General features: G+C 37.3%; 1 protein-coding gene across 1 annotated transcript in view; it reads right to left on the reverse strand.

Annotated features, from left to right (window-relative positions):
- Nucleotides 1-12234, reverse strand: part of si:dkey-122a22.2 (uncharacterized) — a 30737-nt gene extending 18503 nt beyond the window's left edge. Inside the window, exons 1-7 of the mRNA XM_061051237.1 lie at nt 12075-12234; nt 11292-11445; nt 11116-11187; nt 10932-11008; nt 10216-10316; nt 6958-7074; nt 5511-5585 (exon numbers count right to left, since the gene is read on the reverse strand). Coding sequence (XP_060907220.1) covers nt 5511-5585; nt 6958-7074; nt 10216-10316; nt 10932-11008; nt 11116-11187; nt 11292-11445; nt 12075-12128 — 650 coding nt within the window. The 5' untranslated portion in view covers nt 12129-12234. The remainder of the gene's footprint in view (nt 1-5510; nt 5586-6957; nt 7075-10215; nt 10317-10931; nt 11009-11115; nt 11188-11291; nt 11446-12074) is intronic.
- Nucleotides 12235-20025: the final 7791 nt, after the last annotated feature.

Below are 20025 nucleotides of genomic sequence, written 5' to 3' on the forward strand. Positions count from 1 at the left end.
TAAGATGTCCTTCAAACATATGGTACGATAATTGCAATAGTGAAGAGAAAAAGCTAGCAAGCTAAAAGGGATTCATAAGTAGCCTGGAGTTATAGAAAATGTAGAGAGCATTTCTTCTGTCTCTAACGAGAGAAATGCAACGCTTCCATTGTTATCATAATATACAGATGAGGACGAAATTATTAGCCCCCCTATGAAAATTTCATTTCTTTAAAAGTATTTCCCAAGTGCTATTAAACAGAGCAAAGAATTTTTAACACAGCTTTTTCAAACATCCAAGTTTTATTTTGGATGCTTACATTATTTTACTTTGCACACAGAAACTAAATTATTTCACAAAAATGAAAAAACTACCAGGGTCAAAATTATTAGCCCCCCTGATGCTAATAGTCAATTGTGTATCCTTTTTGCTGGATAACAGCCTGCAGTCGTTTGTTGTAGTTTTCAACAAGTCTCTGACACGTCTCCTGAGGAATCCCAGCCCATTCTTCTTTGGCAAATCTCTCAAGCTCCTCCAGATTTGATGGCCTTCTGGCATGGACCTTGATCTTCAGTTCACCCCACAGATTTTCAATGGGATTCAAGTCAGGGCTTTGTGCAGGCCAGTCAATAATGTTCACTTTGGTCTTCTGGAGGTAGTTCTTCACCAGGAGCGACGTATGCTTTGGGTCGTTGTCGTGTTGGAAGACAAAGCGACGACCCAGACCCAGTTTTGCTGCTTGAGGTTTTCTTTCAAAATCTTCACATATCCTTCTTTCTTCATGATTCCTTCCACTTTGACGAGATTCCCAGTTCCAGACGCACTGAAACATCCCCACAGCATAATACTCCCACCACCGTGTTTCACTGTGGGGACGGTGTTCTTTGGGTTATACGCCTCTCCCTTCTTTCTCCAAACATAAGCAATGTCTCTATGGCCAAAGAGCTCTAATTTCGTCTCATCTGACCAAAGGACATGCTTCCAGTATGCATAATCTTTCTCCAGGTTGTCCTTAGCATACTTCAGTCTGGCTTGAAGGTGTCTCTTCTGCAGAAGTGGAGTTTTTCTTGGTCTGCAACCTCACAGTCCATTCCTGTGCAGATGTCTAGTGACTGTCTTCTTTGAGACTACAATTCCCGACTTGGCTAAGTCATTCACTAGTGTCTTGGCAGTTGTTCTGGGGTCTTTAGACACATCTCTCACTAGTTTTCTTTCCAGAGTCTTTGAAATCTTTCGCTTCCTACCTCTGCCAGGCTTGTTCTGTACTGTGTGGCTCTCTTTGAATTTCTTGATGATACTTCTCACTCCAGTTCTTGACACTTGGAAACGCTGTGATAACTTTGTATATCCTTCTCCTGCTTTGTGAGCATCAACAATTCTTTTTCTCAAGTCTAAACTGATTTCTGTTGTTTTTGGCATGATGCTTTCTCAAGTGACAGCTCAAACCCTTACTGACGTTTTTATACTGTGTGTAAATTGGGAGATAACCCTCAATTTTAACTTGATTTTACAAGCTTTGAGCATTACAAAGTTAAAGCACATCATTGCACAACAGTGGTTTGCTCAATAAAAAGGTCAGTTCTTAAGGGGGCTAATATTTTTGACCCTGGTAGTTTTTGGTTTTTGTGAAATAATTTCGTTTCTGTGTGCAAAGTAAAATAATGTAAGCATCTAAAATAAAACTAGGATGTTTGAAAAAGCTGTGTTAAAAATTCTTTGCTCTATTTAATAGCACTTGGGAAATACTTTTAAAAAAATGAAATTTTCATAGGGGGGCTAATAATTTTGTCCTCGTGTAGAAAGAAAGGCTCATCGATTGGAGCAGATTGGCTGAATCTGGGCTCCATTTGACAGCAGCTTTTTAACAAAGACATGAATTTCACTATACTGATTAATGTAACAGCTGTGTCATGTATCCACAACCCCCCCTGCCCTAGAGCTGTCAGATGAAGCTGGTACATGGGAGACATGATTCAACCATCTGAATAAAGTGTGAGGGCATGCATCAACCAGTTTGTATTCATGGTTGAAAAAAGTAAGAAGAAAACATATAAATTCAAACAGATTTACAAGATAATGAAAAGTGCTTGTTAATTAAAAACATGGCTGTTAAAATATTGTTGTCATACAAGCAAAATATAGATAAGGTGTTTTCTTTGTCTGACTGCAAATAGGCCATTTCACACTACTCCCAAACGCCCTGCCAGCACTTTTATGATTCAACATTTTTTTATGAAGCAGTGTTGTAGGTGATGCGGTCCAAGTCAAGTCTGAATCAACAAAGAAAAATAAGAGTGAAGTCAGAGATAAGCCCCCATTACCTGAGCTAGAGTTGGGTCGGGTTCCTACTACCTGTGTCCAAGAGTATTCCTCAGAGTATAAACTGAGTTTCAGTTCTCCACTTGAGCACATCAATTCATTGATTTACTGATGTTAAACACTTCTAATCTGAGCTTTAACTCCTATTATCTTCATGCTTTTACGCTACATTAATTTTAGAGCCTGTGATATTGTTCAAATACAGTCAAATTATCATTAAATTATTGTAAGTTATGTTCAGCAGTGCAAGCTATCAGCTTACTAGTCTCATTCACAGAGAAGAACCACAGAACATTGGACTGTCTTCTGCCAAACTTTTCTCACCAGTTTTCATCGAACCAGAAATGTAGCCGTTGTCAGCAGCCACGTTTTACGACCTCTCTTCCTGCAGGACTCAGGACTGTGGATTAACATTACTTTTACCAAGGAACAAAGGAACTGATCAATGATTTAAGTCTCCCACACCTGGAATAAACAATCGAGCGGAAACAGAACACTCTGCTATGTATGAATTGACCCAAAAGACATGAACTGTGACCGAAACCAGTCTCTGCAAAGTCGTAAAATTGACCATCTGTTGAAGGACTGCTGAAGAACTGAATTAAACCACAGCTTTCAATTCTGCATCAAATGAACATTTATGTCTTTCTTCATCTAGATATTTGTAATTGTCACATTGAATGTATTATAATCATCTTTTTAAACTCAAAATCTGATCTTCAGAACAGGAATAAGAGTTATATTATGTTTAATAGGAATTTGACGTGGAGCGATATTGCCATCTAGTGTTAGAATATCCATGAATACGTAACCTTCATAATTATACATTTAGACATGTTATAAAGCATACTCTTTGATATTAGCTATAGAAGGTGTTATTTAAAGACACCAATTTCTTTTCCTACTTAATTAATAGGTCTTATTAAGAATGTTGACTGTATAATATGTGTTGTTCACCTACAGGCTGGGATTAACTGAGGATGTTCCCAGATGGTGTGATTTTCATCTCAACATGAATCTGATAGAAATGTTTGTCTAAATATATGATGTGAACCTACATCAACGTGGATCTGATAGAAATAATATCAAGATGAATGTATGGTGACGTATATATGTTTAGATTCTTATTCTTAATCTTAGTCAGAATGGGAGTCACCCGTGGGCGGCACCCCTCTTTGCCTGCAGACCCCCCTCCTCCCATCCATGTGATAAGAGTTCACACTGAGCTCAGATCTTTGGTTCTTCTTAGTTTTGGTTTCTTGAAGTTTAGAGCTTCAGCTCTTGCTCTCTTCTCTTCGGACTTCGGTCCGAATCACTTCTTTTAAGTTTGTGCCGTAGAGACGAGTCTCTGCCGAACTTTCTTTTTCACGCACAATTTTTGGAACATCAATTCTTTCTGGCTCAAGCAAGGTTTTTTTAACTTTCTTCTCCAAAGTCTTTGCTCTTCAATTTTGAATGCCAATTACTTTGTTTGGATTCATCAAGATGGCCATCCGGTTAATCTGAATTGGAAATCGACGTATCAAAAGACTCTTTACGACGTACAATCTCCATCCCAGCTGCATACTCCGACCAAGTTGTCAAGGCATCTAATCTGGCCCGTGGACCTCTCTGGGCCTGAAAAGAACCTCTTGCCAGGGACTGAAACGCGGGACCAGCCGGCGGAGTTCAATTGAACACATCTCACAGTAAGACTGCTGGTGGCAAGGGGTGTTGGAAGATTAAGTCATGAGTCGTGTCTATTCAGAGCCCTCCTTTAAATCCAAATAGAATCCCAAAATTACTTTATCAACTTTTTCTTTTTGACCATTTTCTGATCAAGTCATTCAAACAATACCGCGTCTTATCTCATTACTAAATATATAATGTCACCATACATTATAATTGCATTATACCGATCATAATAATCATATTCTTTATCTGGTTCATCTATACATTATTGTTTACCCCTTTTTATATTAAATTTTACACATAAAATTCAGGACTTTGTCTGTGTGTTTTCTTATTTAACATTTCCAGAACTTACTTCTTTCAAGATATGAAACTGACTGATTAATTAATTAACTTATACCATTAAAGTTATTTTCTTCCTTTAACAGGAAGTGGTGCCCCCTTCTTTTAATCCGAGGTTAAATAAAGATATAACATCTTAATAATTTAATTACGCTACAGAAAGTTAAGTGGAGATTCTTGCCCGAGGAGAAGCAGCTCTCTATGGAATTCGCCGGAGAGTCCGCCGACGGGAGAAGCGAACAGAAGCGCTTGTTTAACTGAGGCAGCGTGGATTAAGCACTGCGTTCCCGTCCATTCACTTTCATTTTAATTTAGTCAAGGAATTTGCATTTTTGAAGTTAAAAACTAAAATGCAAATTAGATAAATGAGTAATCATTTTATTTTTGAGTCAAATAATACACCCATATTCTGAAAATGCATTTTCATTTTAGCTTTTAATTCTGATCACCATTCGCTTCCATAATCCACAAAACAAAGAAACCCACCATCACAGGACTAAATGACTTCAGGCCTGTTGCCTTGACATCTGTGGTCACCAAGTCCTTTGAGAGACTGGTGTTGAGCCACCAGCTGGACCCCCTGCAGTTTGCCTATCGGGCAAACAGGTTGGTTGATGATGCAGTCAACATGGGTCTGCACTATATCCTGCATCACATCGACTCCCCGCGGACCTATGCTATGATCCTGTAGCATCACTGCAGACTCCTCACACCTCCCCTCCAGGAGGTGTTACAGATCACTGTACGCCAAAACAACCAGACACAAGAACAGTTTCTTCCCCAGGCTGTCACTCTGATGGACAGTCACAGAGTGTCAGAACCGTAACCACTGTGTAATAACCCTGCACTGTGAATCTACATATATATATTATTTGTATTTAAATTATCAATCTAAGCACACCTTTAATGTAAATACTGAAAACTCTACCATCATGTTTATTTCCGCATCTTCTGCACTACTCACCACTGTCTTATTAGTCATTGCTATTTTGTGTTTATTGTTTATATTTCATTTTTATACTTTATACATAGAGAGCACAGTTCACTGAAGACAAATTCCTTGTGTTTGTAAGCATACATGACCAATAAAGCTGATTCTGATTTTTAGTCTTTCCAGCCATTTCCTCTTTTTCTTTCTTTCCCCTTATCCTAGTTCTGTCCTACCTACGCCCCTGGCCTGAACCCAGCAATAACTCACCAGTAATCTTTCCACTCGTCCTCCTCAAAAAGCTCTTCTGGGATGGGATCAATCAGCACCAGGTCTGACACTTGCCTGAGGAAGAAGAAGAGCAGACACACACGTGTGAGGTCAGACTAATAAACAGCCTTGTCCTTGCTACCCCTCTGGCACATTCCTCTTTCTGTTTATTCAACTGTCCTCTGTCCCATGGTTCCCTTATGGCTCCAGTAGTAATGAGTGTGAGACGGATAGTGTTATCCAGTGCGTTCCATTTCTTCTGTCCCAACAGACAAGTGACCACACATTCACCAGATCCAGGGCCAATAATTCCATTTGGAAGGTGTCATTCACTCAGCAGTACTTCATTTCATCTGCTATTGGCAGCAATATAGTGCATGATTACATACTTAGCCTTAAATCCCTCTGGCTGGCTGCTTTTCAGGTTAATCACTGAAGGGTATATTAAATGACCTGCATATGGTAGTTTATTGGAAGGAAACTTTGATATGTTTAGTAAGCTGGGAGATTCGGTGGCACTGCGTTCAATAAAAACATATTCAATTTTATAGACCTTGTTCCTTGCCACTAGATGTCTCACTAGAGCTCTCAGACTAAAATAAATAGACTCACTACAACCTCCCTTTAACCAAAGATATCTACTGCTCTTTAAATTCAAAGAACAAAAGATGGAACCTACCAAAAGTCAGAAAATCAGATACTTAAATGTTTTTAAAGCAGCAAAAAAATGGGCATATGGTCAAACAAATATCAACATAGGTCTATAATATTGACATAGTTGTTCAAAATTATTAAACAACACAATGTAGTGTATTCAGAGTTAGACACTCTCTAAAAATAAATCCTAAACAATTGCAACAGCGTTTCCCACACATAAGCGATACTCATTTTTTTATTTTTTGGAAACTTGCTATTTGCACAGGAGAGAGCTAGAGGTGTGATGTCTCATGTTAAAACTGAAACTCCTTATGCCTACATTTGAATATTTTTCTGCAGCTGCTGATGTTATCCTGCACTCACAGTTTAGGATGAACGTTGCAATACGTTAGGTCATTACCAAGAAGCTTCCGCACACAGGGCTTACCTGTTGTGACAGTTGAATATCAGGTGAAACATTTCTTAAAGCAAGTAATGTCATTTGAGTGCCTTCATAAAACATACTGTTGATGAATATTGTCAAAATAGCAGAAACACACAAAAAATAAACCTATGGAAAAAAGCAGGGAAGGACAAGCTGCTGTGTGTATTCAAAGAGGAGAGGTGCCGTTCAGGCGTTTGTGGGTATATAGATATGAAAATGGAAGGGAGGTCAAATATTTGTTGTTTGTGACAAACATCCCCAGAAAATAGTTGAACATAAAATCAATAGGATATTCACTTGACATCAAGACCTTTCTGTGCAAAACTGGTATAGTTCCTTTAGGTATTTCAATTCAACAGTACTTACACGTCATAAATGTGGCTGTAAAATCTGCTATTGAGTGCGCCAAGCTCAGAGCCCACCAAGATGAAGGGCTTGGCTATCTCAGCAGTCTGCAGAAGTCGGTACAGATCATCTACCATCCTGGAAGACAAAAACAACAATCTGTCTCTGCATAAGATCAAAATGTTCTACAAACTGGACAATCAGGTTTATTTATTCAGCTAGGTGTGACTTAGACTCCCAGCATGCAAGATGAACACCACAGGACATCATTTATCTCTGTCAGTTAATGACACATTTACCTATGGGGACAATAAAGTCTCCTTCTGTCTGTATTAATCTCTTATCTACAACATTTATTTAAAGAGCCAACTGGATAGTTATAATAAAAGCAAAAAAATCCCTAAAGGGATAAATATTGTCAGAAATTCTAAAACTAAACTAGAAGTAAAAAATTTGAGCAACTGATGTAATGGTAAGGACAGCGTTATTTTTAGTCTTCCATTTTCTCTTACCAGACAAAGCATCAACTTTAATATCCCTGCTAAGACCCAAATGACAGCATACACATGGGTTGTGACTTTTTGTTCTTTTCACACACATGCCCATCAAACTTGTATCATGAGGAGAACATTTTGATGACATAAAATGCAGCAGCGCCTCTCTGAAAGCCATCAGCTCTCCTTGTTTTTTTGTGGTGTAAATCAGATCAGGAGATTTCAAATTGAGATGAGTTTTCACAAGACTCCAAATGGTTATGGTAACGTAGTCATCAAACTCCTTGAAATACTGAATTCTGGAAAATAAATTGCTTGTATCACAAATGAGCTGCCACCTGCTTTCTGGGCAAGATGCCAAGGTAAACTAGATTGCTGACCATCAGCGAGACAACACTATTCTTAGATGTAGTGCTAGACAACTCTGTTAAAAAGCAAAAGACTGGTGTGTTAAGCACAGGAAAGCATATGTTTGCAATGCAGGCATGAGTCCACATTTTCAGAAACAATGCAAAGAACTTAAGAACAGCCACTTTTGCTTGTGTGGTTACATTTACCAGGGACAGCAGATGTAAATTAGCCCAAGCTAACTCTGACCCAGAGTTGTGTTGTGCATGGTCCCTGTCAAATAAACCAGTAAACTAAACTAACAGTATACACATTAAACAGAGGATCCAAACGTTCTCCTCCATTTTTAAATACAAAAATGGACTCGTTTTTAATCATGAATTGTAAATCTTTGGGTTTTGGTTACTTTATTAGCTCTTATATGAATTTCTGTCAGTGATTCCCAAATATAGACGATACCTTGGCTGGCCGTCCAAGTGCATTTATGAACACCATGATTTTACTTGTTTTTGATTTACTCAAAATTGCTGCACACACAAGAGAAAGAGCTCGGGAGAAAGTGCAGAAAAGTGTAACAAAACTGAAGCTTCTCTAATTCATTTGAATAATGTTAATGTAGAGCTACTTGCTGCTGATGCTGAACTCCTATAAATAACAGAATATTGAGTGTAACTTTTCAAAACGTGAGGCATATTCCTGGGGCCTCATTTATCAACAGTGCGTAACGAGGATCTGTACGTAATGAGTGCATTAAGAAAATTCCACGCAAAGAGTGGAATTTATTAACTTTCTGTCACTTCGAGATGAGTGTTAATATGAGCACAGCTCTGAGCATGCTTGTGCACAGAATCTAGCGGTAGAACATTGAAACTACAACTAAAAAGTACCACGCGTGTCACAGCACGCCTGAATCAATCTCAACATAGATGCATGTTCCGAAATCTCTTAAAAACCCCAAATCATTGATTTTGTCTAGTTTGAAACAGACATGTAGCTTTAATTGCTTTTTTATTTGTTTTGCACTGATCTTATTATCAAACCTCATTTTAGTGTTTTCTCCTCGGACCTGTCACCTTCTCTCATGCAGCATTTGTTCTTGGCAACAAGTTTTTAGTAACTTGGACAAAGGGAAGAAACCAAATCATTTAATTGGGTCACTTAGCGAGAGAGTTACGAACATTATTTTATTCATTACAGTTTTTTATTCATCGCTCGTCTCACACTGATTACCTTTATCGATGTGCGTACGATCGCCGTTCACATGTTTTACAAACACAGATTTGTTTTGTACTTAGGAACATTGTAAATTTCATTCGTAAGACAGAATTTAGAACACTCTACGCACTGTTGTTAAATGAGGCCCCTGGTGTTTGTGTCTTTGCGTGGATTAGATGAGCAGATTAAAGTTGTTTGTTTCAAAAACGTAATTGTTTTAGAGAGAGAAAACCCCCATTTGATATAGATACAAACCTAATATAACTCATATTATATACTATATATATAAAAATATACCCTAAGATAAGAGTAAAAAAGATGTGGACCTCATTCTGTGGGAAACACTGTCTGTATATACTCGCTACACTGAGATTGAAATCACTTACACTTCATATACAACATCCCTTTGCAATAAATTTAAAGATTATCTAAAATATTATTTTAAATAATCTTATTTTAGATCATCCAAGAAAATTACGTTAAATTATCTTTAAATTGATAGTAATCTGATTCGCTGAGCCTGCAAACAAACAGAAAAACATCAACACTACTTATGCCCAATAAACCCCCGCCCCATCATACAATAAACACTGCTACACATACTTTTACCATTAGAACTGGCAGTGTAGCTATAAATATTATTTATTTATTGATGCATTTCCCTCTATCCCCTCACAACCCCAACACACTTTCATCAGATGGCTGTTCAACATGAGTCCGGTTCTACTCCAGGTTTTTGCCTCTTAAAAGAACGTTTTTTCTTGCCACTGTAACTTTGCTTAGGGCTGTGCTCATGGTGGGTTGGGTCTACATAAATAATGGAACCAAGAGTAAGGTCTATCCCTGCTCTTTTTGTAAAGTGTCTTGAGATAACATTTGTTATGAATAGGCTCTATAAAAATGAATTAATTGATTGAAAAGTATTAAAAGTAATACAAATAAATTAAAACATTTTGTCCCACAGGAATGCTACTACAACCAGCAAAGGTGAATACCATTGTACATATAACCTTACAGTGTGTCAGTGACAGGGATAATAGCAGTACGTAAATTATTGAATAGCTAAAAGGGCCTCAACAGCTTCATTTAGGTACTGTTGCAGATCCCACATTTCCTGGTTCTGATACTTTTAAGTCTATCTTAAAAAAGTATCAGTCCATATTTTTTGACAATTTTTTTCAATTACATTCAAGGTGATTGCTACTGTAACTGCATTACAAACCGTCCAGTTGTTGACATCCCCCAAAATTTCTCTGTTCCTGAAGTTTCGTTCTGCATCAGCCGCTTGCTAAAGCCCAGTCCTGTTCTGTCATAGGTACAGACCTGAGCCAAGTGACAAACAAAACAGCACAGAGTTGTTATATTAAATAACAACATCCTCTGTGTTATTTACTAGGCGCTCACAATCAGGACTCAGCTCTACTGCATGATATGGCATGATATGAGTAACACTGGGGGGAAAAAGATACATTTACAGTGCAGTATACATAGGGTTTGTTTTATGTTATAGCTTATGAAATGTAGTTGGTTGGATGTATCTTGTCCCTTTCCAGACAAGCTAGTGACCTCAATTGGGTCACATTTCAGACAAACAACATGAGGCAGGCTGTCAGCCCCGGCTTTCTGCTGTACTGAGTCCTCGTTAAACAAAGACGATGTGGCAGGGCCACTGCAAAGATTGTCCCTAAATGCCCCTAGCACAAAAAAACATGGCCCATTTAGTAGTTAATGGTTAAAAAACATTTACAATAAAAACTCTGTTTTTTAATTAAACTCACCCACAATATATGTTTGTGTTAAGTGTTATTCATCAGCAATAAATGCTGTGTTTCAGTTATGATGTGCTGAACTGTTTTATTATATAGTGATATAAAAGCAATAACATTTCCATCATAAATTAATTCTATACAATTCAAAGTATTTATGTTGTTTCCTTACCTTTGTTATTGCTGCAACACTTTCTTGGACATGCAACCAAACATCTGAGGACATTCCCGTTGGTGCATCCAATATGACTAAAGTTAAACAAAGTGGTGGACTCAATTAACAAACACAGACATAGAGCTGAGTTTAGTAAAATATTCATGGCAGATCAAGTATATATATTTGGAGGATTTATTACCAACTGGTTTTCCTTTTCCTTTACACAAAATATGCATCTTTTGACCCAAACCAATATCAACAATCTGGCCATCTGGAAATAAGTGAGAAAATGTAGAAAGGGAGATTGAGCTTCACAGAAAACTTCTCATTATGTGTTTAGCAGGTTAATTTAAGAAAGTACTGAAAGCAGAGAACCTTTTGGCAAGAGCATCTGTCCTTCTCTCTGCAGCGATGCATAGTTGAGGAATGGAGGGATGATGATGATTAAAATTAAACACTTAGCTATATTCAGGAGTGTAGAACTGTTCAACAATCTGCCTTCAGCCTTAGCTTGGTTGTGATCTAGATCCTAGTTAACGTAGAGAAGAAAATGCCAGTAACTCACACATTCATCTGGAAAAGTACTTTTTTAAAAATCATTAATATTCATATTGTAATTGTATCCAAAATATTTATATCCACTATGTATCTCTAATACTACTTAAACTATTTCAGAGTTAGTTCCATGAGTGTTAATAGTTGTTAATTCCTTAAAGAATAACTGGATTCGTGTTTACAAGTGTTTTTTAGCAAAGCGATTTCAACTGTTTACTTGACGGTTGTGAGTGCATGTCGAATTGAATAACCGTATCTCAGTTAAATGTGGAGAACAAGTAAAAATATGTTTTTAAAAGGGGATTTGGCTCATCTCTTCGCAAAATGAGGGGACACTGTGTGATGCCGTGTCGTTCATTTTATAACATAAGCATTAGACTAGAGAGGAAGAAACGAAGAGGGAGACAGCATTTGATTGGCAAAAACTAAATAGTGTCCTTTTTGTCTCCTTCTTTAAAACAATGTGAGGATGTTTGCTGAGATATTGCTGCTATCAGAATTAACTGTGCGGAGAGGGTTGTCACGTGTACAGTAGCCTACACTAGCTAATAGCTAACTATCGTTAACGTACGCGATATCATTCTATCACACGCGGCGAATTACCTTTCTCTCTGGCCCATCATTGATCGGTGCTTGAGCTCCGGTTCTGGTACGCATATTGAAATAAATAGTTGTAAAACTACACACACTCTAACGTCAACATTGACCATTCAATTAAATCATAACTTCCTGGTAAAGGTACAGAAGCCGGGCAAAGTCAAAAATGTTTCCATTCGCTTTTTAAAGCATGGTCTGTTGTCTTCCCTATTCGTCGTTTATGTTGAAATTGTCAACCACTGATGATCGAGATGAAAATCATATTCTTTTGATATTATTTCAAGGCTATAATTTAATATTACAGCTCAGCGTTTAATTGTGTCTACCACTGATGCTATTTTAATACAGATTCTGTCAAATAGCCTATTTCACTTAGTATCCCTTAAACATGACTAGTTCTTTCAGTTCCCGAATTCTGAAGGCTGACTAAAAACTTTTATTTATAATTTTGGAAAATGTTCATTGTAGTTATTTACCACTGTGGTAGATCATTTTACATTTTATTTTAAACAAACACACACCTAACCCAGTAGGACTAATTAGCCTACCAACCTAAATGCATTGTAGTGATGTCGTTTTCAAGTTGGCTTACAACACTATTTTAAACATAGCCTGGTTCTAATATATAGAATATCTGTCACACTCTGCAGCGGGAAAAGCACATAGTGATCTACTACTCGTGGACTTTTTCAGCTGCACAGCTGTTTTAAAGAGACAGCCTCTTGTTGGATACTTTAAAAATGATATATTAGAACAATTACACCTTAAAGTATGCACAGACTCATTATAAATTTGCACCACCTCCATTCAGACAGTGCTGTACCTTGCCATATAAATGCTACTGTGCAGCTGTAACAGAGATCTGCTCTATATTGGACGATCTAATTTTAATCTGTGACTTGAATTGTATAAAGGGTTTTTTTATTCTTGTACGGGTTGATTGGCATTTTATTGGTGTATACATACTTTTTTATTGTAGGCCTACAGCTTTCCTTTTTTTCTCTGTCGGGGTTTCTTTTGAAATTGTGTGCAGGTAAACAGGCTATATCCTCAAAGTATTTAATGAATTTAATAAAGTATCTATCTATCTATCTATGAATCCATCCTGGACATTCATTTAGTAATGAATTAACAACGGAAGGTAAGGTTTTTTGTGCAGCACATTTCACACAGAGGCAATTTAAAGTGCTTTACTAAAGAGAAAAGAGCTCAGAATAATATAAAGTGAAATGCACATGTAACATGAAACAATTGTAACACTTCAATAACTTGCACATTTAGTTTCTCGATATCTTCTGCCATGCCATCTCTCTGGCTTATTATTGTCTGCAGTTTTGCCATTTCTTGCAATAAAATCTTTAAATTATTCGCACAGCTCAATCAGCAGTGTTTGTTCAGCTGTTGTAAAAAAAACGGAGCTCGAACATTCCCCTCTCTGTGACACCTTTGGTCGTCTTTCCTTCATCCATTCATTTGGGCATCTTACAAAACTTGTGTGCCTGCACAAAGCGAGGCTATGCAAGCCTGCCTTGAGTCAGCCTTGATTAAACGAACGGCTTGAAGCTTAATTGGAAGATGGCGCTAGGTAAGCCTGGATTTCTTTAGCTATGTTGATGGACACTGTATTTCACATCCTGTATTTATCATCAATATGTATTGCAGTCATCAGCAAAATCAGTTGTATTCAAATTACAACGTCTCATAATCACCATTTAATCAGCATACTTTTAACATTTACATTAAAATGAAATATGAGCTTATACAAACTAGAGGGCATTGATATGGAAATGTTTAGAAAATAGATCAACATAATAAACAATGTGGGCACACACTAAATGTTCTACTATTCTTGGAATAACCAATCAATTACTATTCAAATAACACATTCATGATGGTTACTGCTTCTAAAACAAGTTAGAATTTTTGAATGCTGTTTGAACGCAATTATGCATGAGTGGAATACAAAAGACTCTTATATCTATTGGTTACTGATGAATTGTGCATCATTTACACTCAACTTTTTAGGGATATGGCCTATAGTTTGGTTGTGCTCCATGTCTGTAATCACCTTGCACATTTCTCACATCAGGGAGACCAAATATTTCAGTTTAAGCTCTTCCATGACAACAGATACACCTTTATGTCTAAGGGATAAGGACACTTATTTTTTCTTTCTCATCCAGAATCCAACTGCTGCAAAGCTGAATTTCCACAATTAACTTAAGGCAGTTAACAAAGCATCTGCCCTTACTATTTATCCATCAAATAGTGTCTAGACAAAGCAAAGCTTCAACAATACACCCTATTTAGATAGCAGGTAAGTGGTGGCTAAAGCCATGTGGGGAATTCATTGCAGTAATTAAAAGGCTGGCTGGACGCGAATGATGAATGTCAGGTATTGACTCAATTTCAGGCAGACTGAGTGTTGTTTTTGATGCAGGGTATCAAGGGTTGATTAAACCTTATGAGCCAGGTCATGATTTACCTTTGTTTAGTTTGTTTATTCCTTGATTTTGTTGAAAATTGGATTCCCTTTGTTATTCCCTGATGTATCTGAATTAAATATTCTAAATAAGACACAAAATCAGTAAAGTAGCTGTCATGTTCTCTGTGTTGTTCTCCTAGGTGCAGACGCGGACACAACCGCGTGTCCCTTTTTGAATTTTTTCTCGTCTGTTTGAAAACTGAGCATGCTTCATAATAACATAAAGCCATGCATGTGCTGTATTATGACGTTATGTACAAGAGGTAACCGGAATGTGGGGGGGGCGGGGGGAGGGGGGAACAGGCACGGTATGACAACAAGGCCAGTGTGACTGTGCTCTTTTAGCCTGCTGGCTTTAACTTTCACTTAAGCGTCAACTTGTTCCACAAACATGACTTAGTGTATGAGTGTATCTATCATTTTACAGTGATGTGTAAAAAAAGAACAACCTAGTATGAATCTGCAGAGTCTATTATAAGAAACATTAAGGGGATGAAGATCAGTTTTAGATTCACTTTAGTAAACAATGTAAGCATAGTCTATTATTTGTAGTATGAGTTGTGAGACAAGTTTCTTTTTAACATTTAATGTGAAGCAATGTCTGGATCAATATAAAACACCAGCACTAAAATTTACTTTTTTTATGATATGGTCAATGTTTGTTTTAAAGGTAAAAGCAGACCCACACACCAAGATATTTCACATGTTCTACCTTCTGACCTTCTGACGAGAAAGTAACAAAAACACACTAGAACAAAAAGAAACACTAGGGTACGAAGTTACAAAATAACACACGAAACACTAAAGACTAAACTATGAAACATTAGGACAAAAACACACAAGGGAAACAAGTAACACTAGGATAAACAGGAGAAATTAAAACATGGAAACATAAATACTGAAATACAAAACTAAATAAGACCAAATCGTGACAGTAAGGAAGACCATTTTTTTTTTTTTTTTAAATAAGTAGTAATAATATTAGTAAATAATTTTTCATGTTCTGTATATTCTTAAAAAGCAAGCAGGAAATTATTCAGGAAATGCTCTCTTTTATTTATTTACGAGTAAGCTTTGGGTTGTTCTGGTGGGTAAGCCTCACAGGCATCAGTCTTCCGCCCTCAGACTTCAGACTCCATGAGGCGCTCATTGATTTTAGCCCCTCGCTGTTGAAGTGCACCATCAATCAATACAGTAACAAGTCTTTATTTATACTTGAGAAATGCTGTTTCCAACTCAGTGGGCACAGAGTCCTGGTGTTGCAAATGGGGCTGTGAGACGGGCAATGGTATGCATTTGGCACTAGGCTTCATCTACCCAACAACAAAGGACACATTACTCTACACCACCATCTTGACACAATCGGAACACTTACAATACATATCTTAAATGCTATGATACAACAATGAACAGCAACTTTTCAAAATGCACAGTTTTCAAGAGTTCCTTTAGAGTCTCAGTACTGCAGAACTGAAGTGTCATGTTAACACTATGGTTCTTCTTCTGTGCACCAGCAATGACAACTTAATGTAAGAGGGTAATCTCTTGAAAAGGAAGCAATGGTTTACAGGCTGTGCCCTCACGAGGCAACAAAAGCAGTTCTTCACAAACTGTGCCTTCTGAAAATATTTCTCTTTTTTAGGCTTCGTTATCTGTAAAATAGTTACCCCAGTAAACAGAACACACATACAAAATTTGACCTTAAATACTTCAAAAACTGATACTGATCATTTTTGTTATATTTGTGTGAGCTTGAAAGACAAGTAAATACAAAACATTAAGTGGAAGCAACAGTGGGATTTGTAGTTTTTTTCCACATGAAAACAAGACAGAGTAAAATATTAATTTCATAGGCCTATTAGATTTTGAACCGAGGCTAAGAGAACTTTAGCCAGAATTCCTTTACACTGATGGATCCAGTCGGTTTATAAAAAATATGCAATCATCTCATAAAGGAAAGGAATGGGTGGTTACACTTCGCAAATGAAACATACAAGTCTAATGACCCTAAACAACAGCACAAGAAAACATATTTTCTAACCTTTCGTCTTTCTTTTCCATGGTTAAATTTAATTTAAAGCCATATTAAATGTCCAACTGTCAAGTGTATAATTCCAATAGGACCTGGAAATTTAACCAGATAGGTAAATGGCTTATATGTCGAAACCAGTTATGTTCGTGTGTAAACTCATGTATAAAGTTAAGTGAAACAAAGCTGCAGAGTCCAGATGTTAATTTATATATTTAAGGCTATACACTATACCGGCGACATGTGAACAGCATTAAGTATTTCAAATTATGCTGGATGGTGTAGACATTATATGCTGTTTCCTACTATCCAATAATAACAGTCTTGGGAAGGGTTCAGACATCCAACCCCTCCTTTTATCAGTCTGCACCCAATACATGAGGACCCACTCAATGGGTAGCCTGATTTCAAAAGGAGCCCCCTGTGAAATCTGAACGGCCATCCAAGGTGCCAAGCCAAAATTTTAAACTATGATATATAATATTGTTATGTTTGCCTTGTCAGAGTTGGGTTTTATGTTAAAATCAAATATTCTGGCTGTGTTGCTACAACCACAATAGATTTTTAGTATTTCAAAGACGCAAAAGTAATGTAAATCACTTTGGCATGCATCTTCTCTTTAAGTCTTCAAATATATAAGCCAAGACACCAAAATACAATTTTTTTTTAGAAAATATATGCTACTAGGCTATTTGAGGTAAATATGATTAGTGGATATAGAAAACAAAATACTTAATTTGGATATTAATGTTCACAATCTTTATGGTATTTTAAAACATATTAACTAAGCATGGTTACCATTTGTTCAGGTAGGCATCCTAATAAAATGTTAAAATACAATTAGTTTAAGTATTTACCCTGAATGGGGCATAACATTCAAGTTATAATAATAATCTATATGGGTAAAAGTTCCTTAACATATGATATGGAGTCAGAAGCTTTGTTGCACTTCACTTGTTTCATGAGTTCACACACAGTCAAAGAAAAAGTCATCATAAAGAACATAACTGGTTTAAACATGTAAGCCCTTTACCTTTCTGTTTACATCCCCAGGTCCTATTGGAATGTACCATGTGTGACAGTTGGATTTTCAATGATTACTATCCATATTTTCATCTTTTGCATAGAGATGCATATAGCCTAGAATTCAGACCTCAGCATTTATGTTTATCATGCTTTAATTTTCTTAAACTGTAAAATCTTCCACTGTAACAAACGTTGCACGACATGTCTTTTTTTTATTATCATGACATAAATGATCTTAATGCTGCATACATTAAGTGAGAAACCTCTGAACAAATATGATATAGTTGAAACATTTTAACCGAATAAAATTGTTAATTTAATTGCTGCGCAAATTAGACATCTTATATTTTCTTATATTTTGTTTCCACATTTATTGCCATTCTTTACTGCAAAAGCAGTACCGTGTTACTGTCACCCAATTGGTACATCCAGGGATAACAGCTCTCACTTCCCCCTACTCTCCCCCCCTACACTCGGTGGAAAACCTTCTTGGTATGGTCGGCTCCTCCCCTCTCTATGTGTCAGTGATGGTAGTTCGTTTGAGAAAAGGTCAAATGACTCCGCATGTCTTCTTATGTGTGCTCCCCCGTGATGCTGCGCGTTTGATGAAGAAACACTCTACCAAAACATTTGACCGACCTGGCTATTTTCGAGCATCCGAAGCGTCTTCTCGAATTGTGTCCTTGTGAAAGTAAGTACCGATGTGCAATGACGTGTTTGTTATTCCCGAAACGATTAACCCAGTTTATGTTTTGATACAGCCGGATTAGTCGTTGACTTCTAAAGGTTTAATGTTAAATGTTTGTGAAGTGTTGTGTTTCAGTGCTGCTCAGGAGCCAGGATGTTTAAAATAGCTTTTTAGGATGATGATTGTTCAGATGTTTATAGACAGTGCAGGTGCAATTCAGGTGAAGGTTCGCTGTAGGTCTTCCTAAACTGGCCGTGTGCTATTTGTGTCGTTAAATTTATTTTTCTTTTCTTAAAGCATCAGTAGTGCTATGCCTCAGTTTTTCGCTGTCCTATCAGTTTTTCGCTGTCCTCTAAAACAATTTAGGAGCCGAAGGCTTAAAAAGCTTAACAAATGCAGGCGGAGACTAACCACATGAATATTATAGCAACATTCAGAGGAAGCATTTGATATAAACGACGGCATTAAGGTCATTCAGGAGTCACTCAAGGCATCAAGATGTAAAAGAAACGCTTTTAATTACAATACGGATCCACATACTGCATCTTTAAACTCGTAAATGTCTCTATAAAATAATGTTTATTAATCTCAGTTTTGTGTGCTGATAATGTATAGGCCTGCCATCTACATTTAGCATTAACTGTACCTTTCAAGGCACTTGAGGAGTGTTGTGAGGGAGTGGAAAGTTCAATCTACAGCAACTAAGCTCTGAGGATAGGAGACTTATTAAAGTGAGTCATCAGAGTCAAGTGACCCCCCCTTCAGAATAGCATAGACTAGATCTTAACCTATTCCACCATTGCATGATGCATTTAGGTACAGCCCCATAAGGTATATGAGCTGCCTTCAGGAAGATGGTTAGGCTACTTAATCTCTTATGAAACATCCTCATAAAACATTTCAGTCCTGAGCAGTATCAGCATGTTCAGATACTGTAGCACTGCCTAGGGATACACTGTCTTTTGCTGTAGCACCGTGTAGTCTGTTCAAGGTCGGTTAGATGTGCAACGTCAGTTTTAAAGCCGTGGAGGAGTGGTGGAGTTGAAAGCGTATTACTGTTGAAAAGTAGGGATAAGCATTTCAGTCATTTAAATAGGCAAGTACCCTCATTACCTTACGGACGAGTAATGGATTACTTGAAAATTATACATTATTTTACTGTAAACAAGTAAGTCATAAATGGGCCTTTCAAATACACTCTTCAGCAGCTGCTTTGAGGTGGTACGCTGTGTTTTCTGCGGTTTGACGCTCATCAGTACTGCGGTCTCCAAATCCAAGTTCTGAATGAAATGACAAGTGATGGTAACTTGGGAGTTGGTGGTGAGAGCTGTTTCCAAAAGTGTAGTAACAGCCATTTAATCAGCACGTTGCCAATCAGCCCTCAATTCTGCTGTGCTTTCCTCACAGATCTTTTCCACTCTCGTAGCTGTTGTTTGCTGTGATGGTGGTTGTACTAATACTCAACAAATGCCATCAACTCTCGGAGACCTTCTCCTTCCTAAATCGAGTGGTAGCATATCTCTTGTCACCAGAGAACTCCCATGATTCCCCGGCCAGCCTTGATGTCATCTTTGCATCATTGTTTTGATTGAGATCCCCCCGGCGGCGGAATTTACATGAACATAAACATGTACTCTTAATGGGGAAATTCCAATTGAATTCCACTATGCTTCTGTGATGATTTAATGGTAATCAGAACTAATTGAATTATACAAAAGTTCACTTGATA

Source organism: Labrus mixtus, chromosome 11, assembly GCF_963584025.1.
Source record: "Labrus mixtus chromosome 11, fLabMix1.1, whole genome shotgun sequence".
NCBI lineage: Eukaryota > Metazoa > Chordata > Actinopteri > Labriformes > Labridae > Labrus > Labrus mixtus.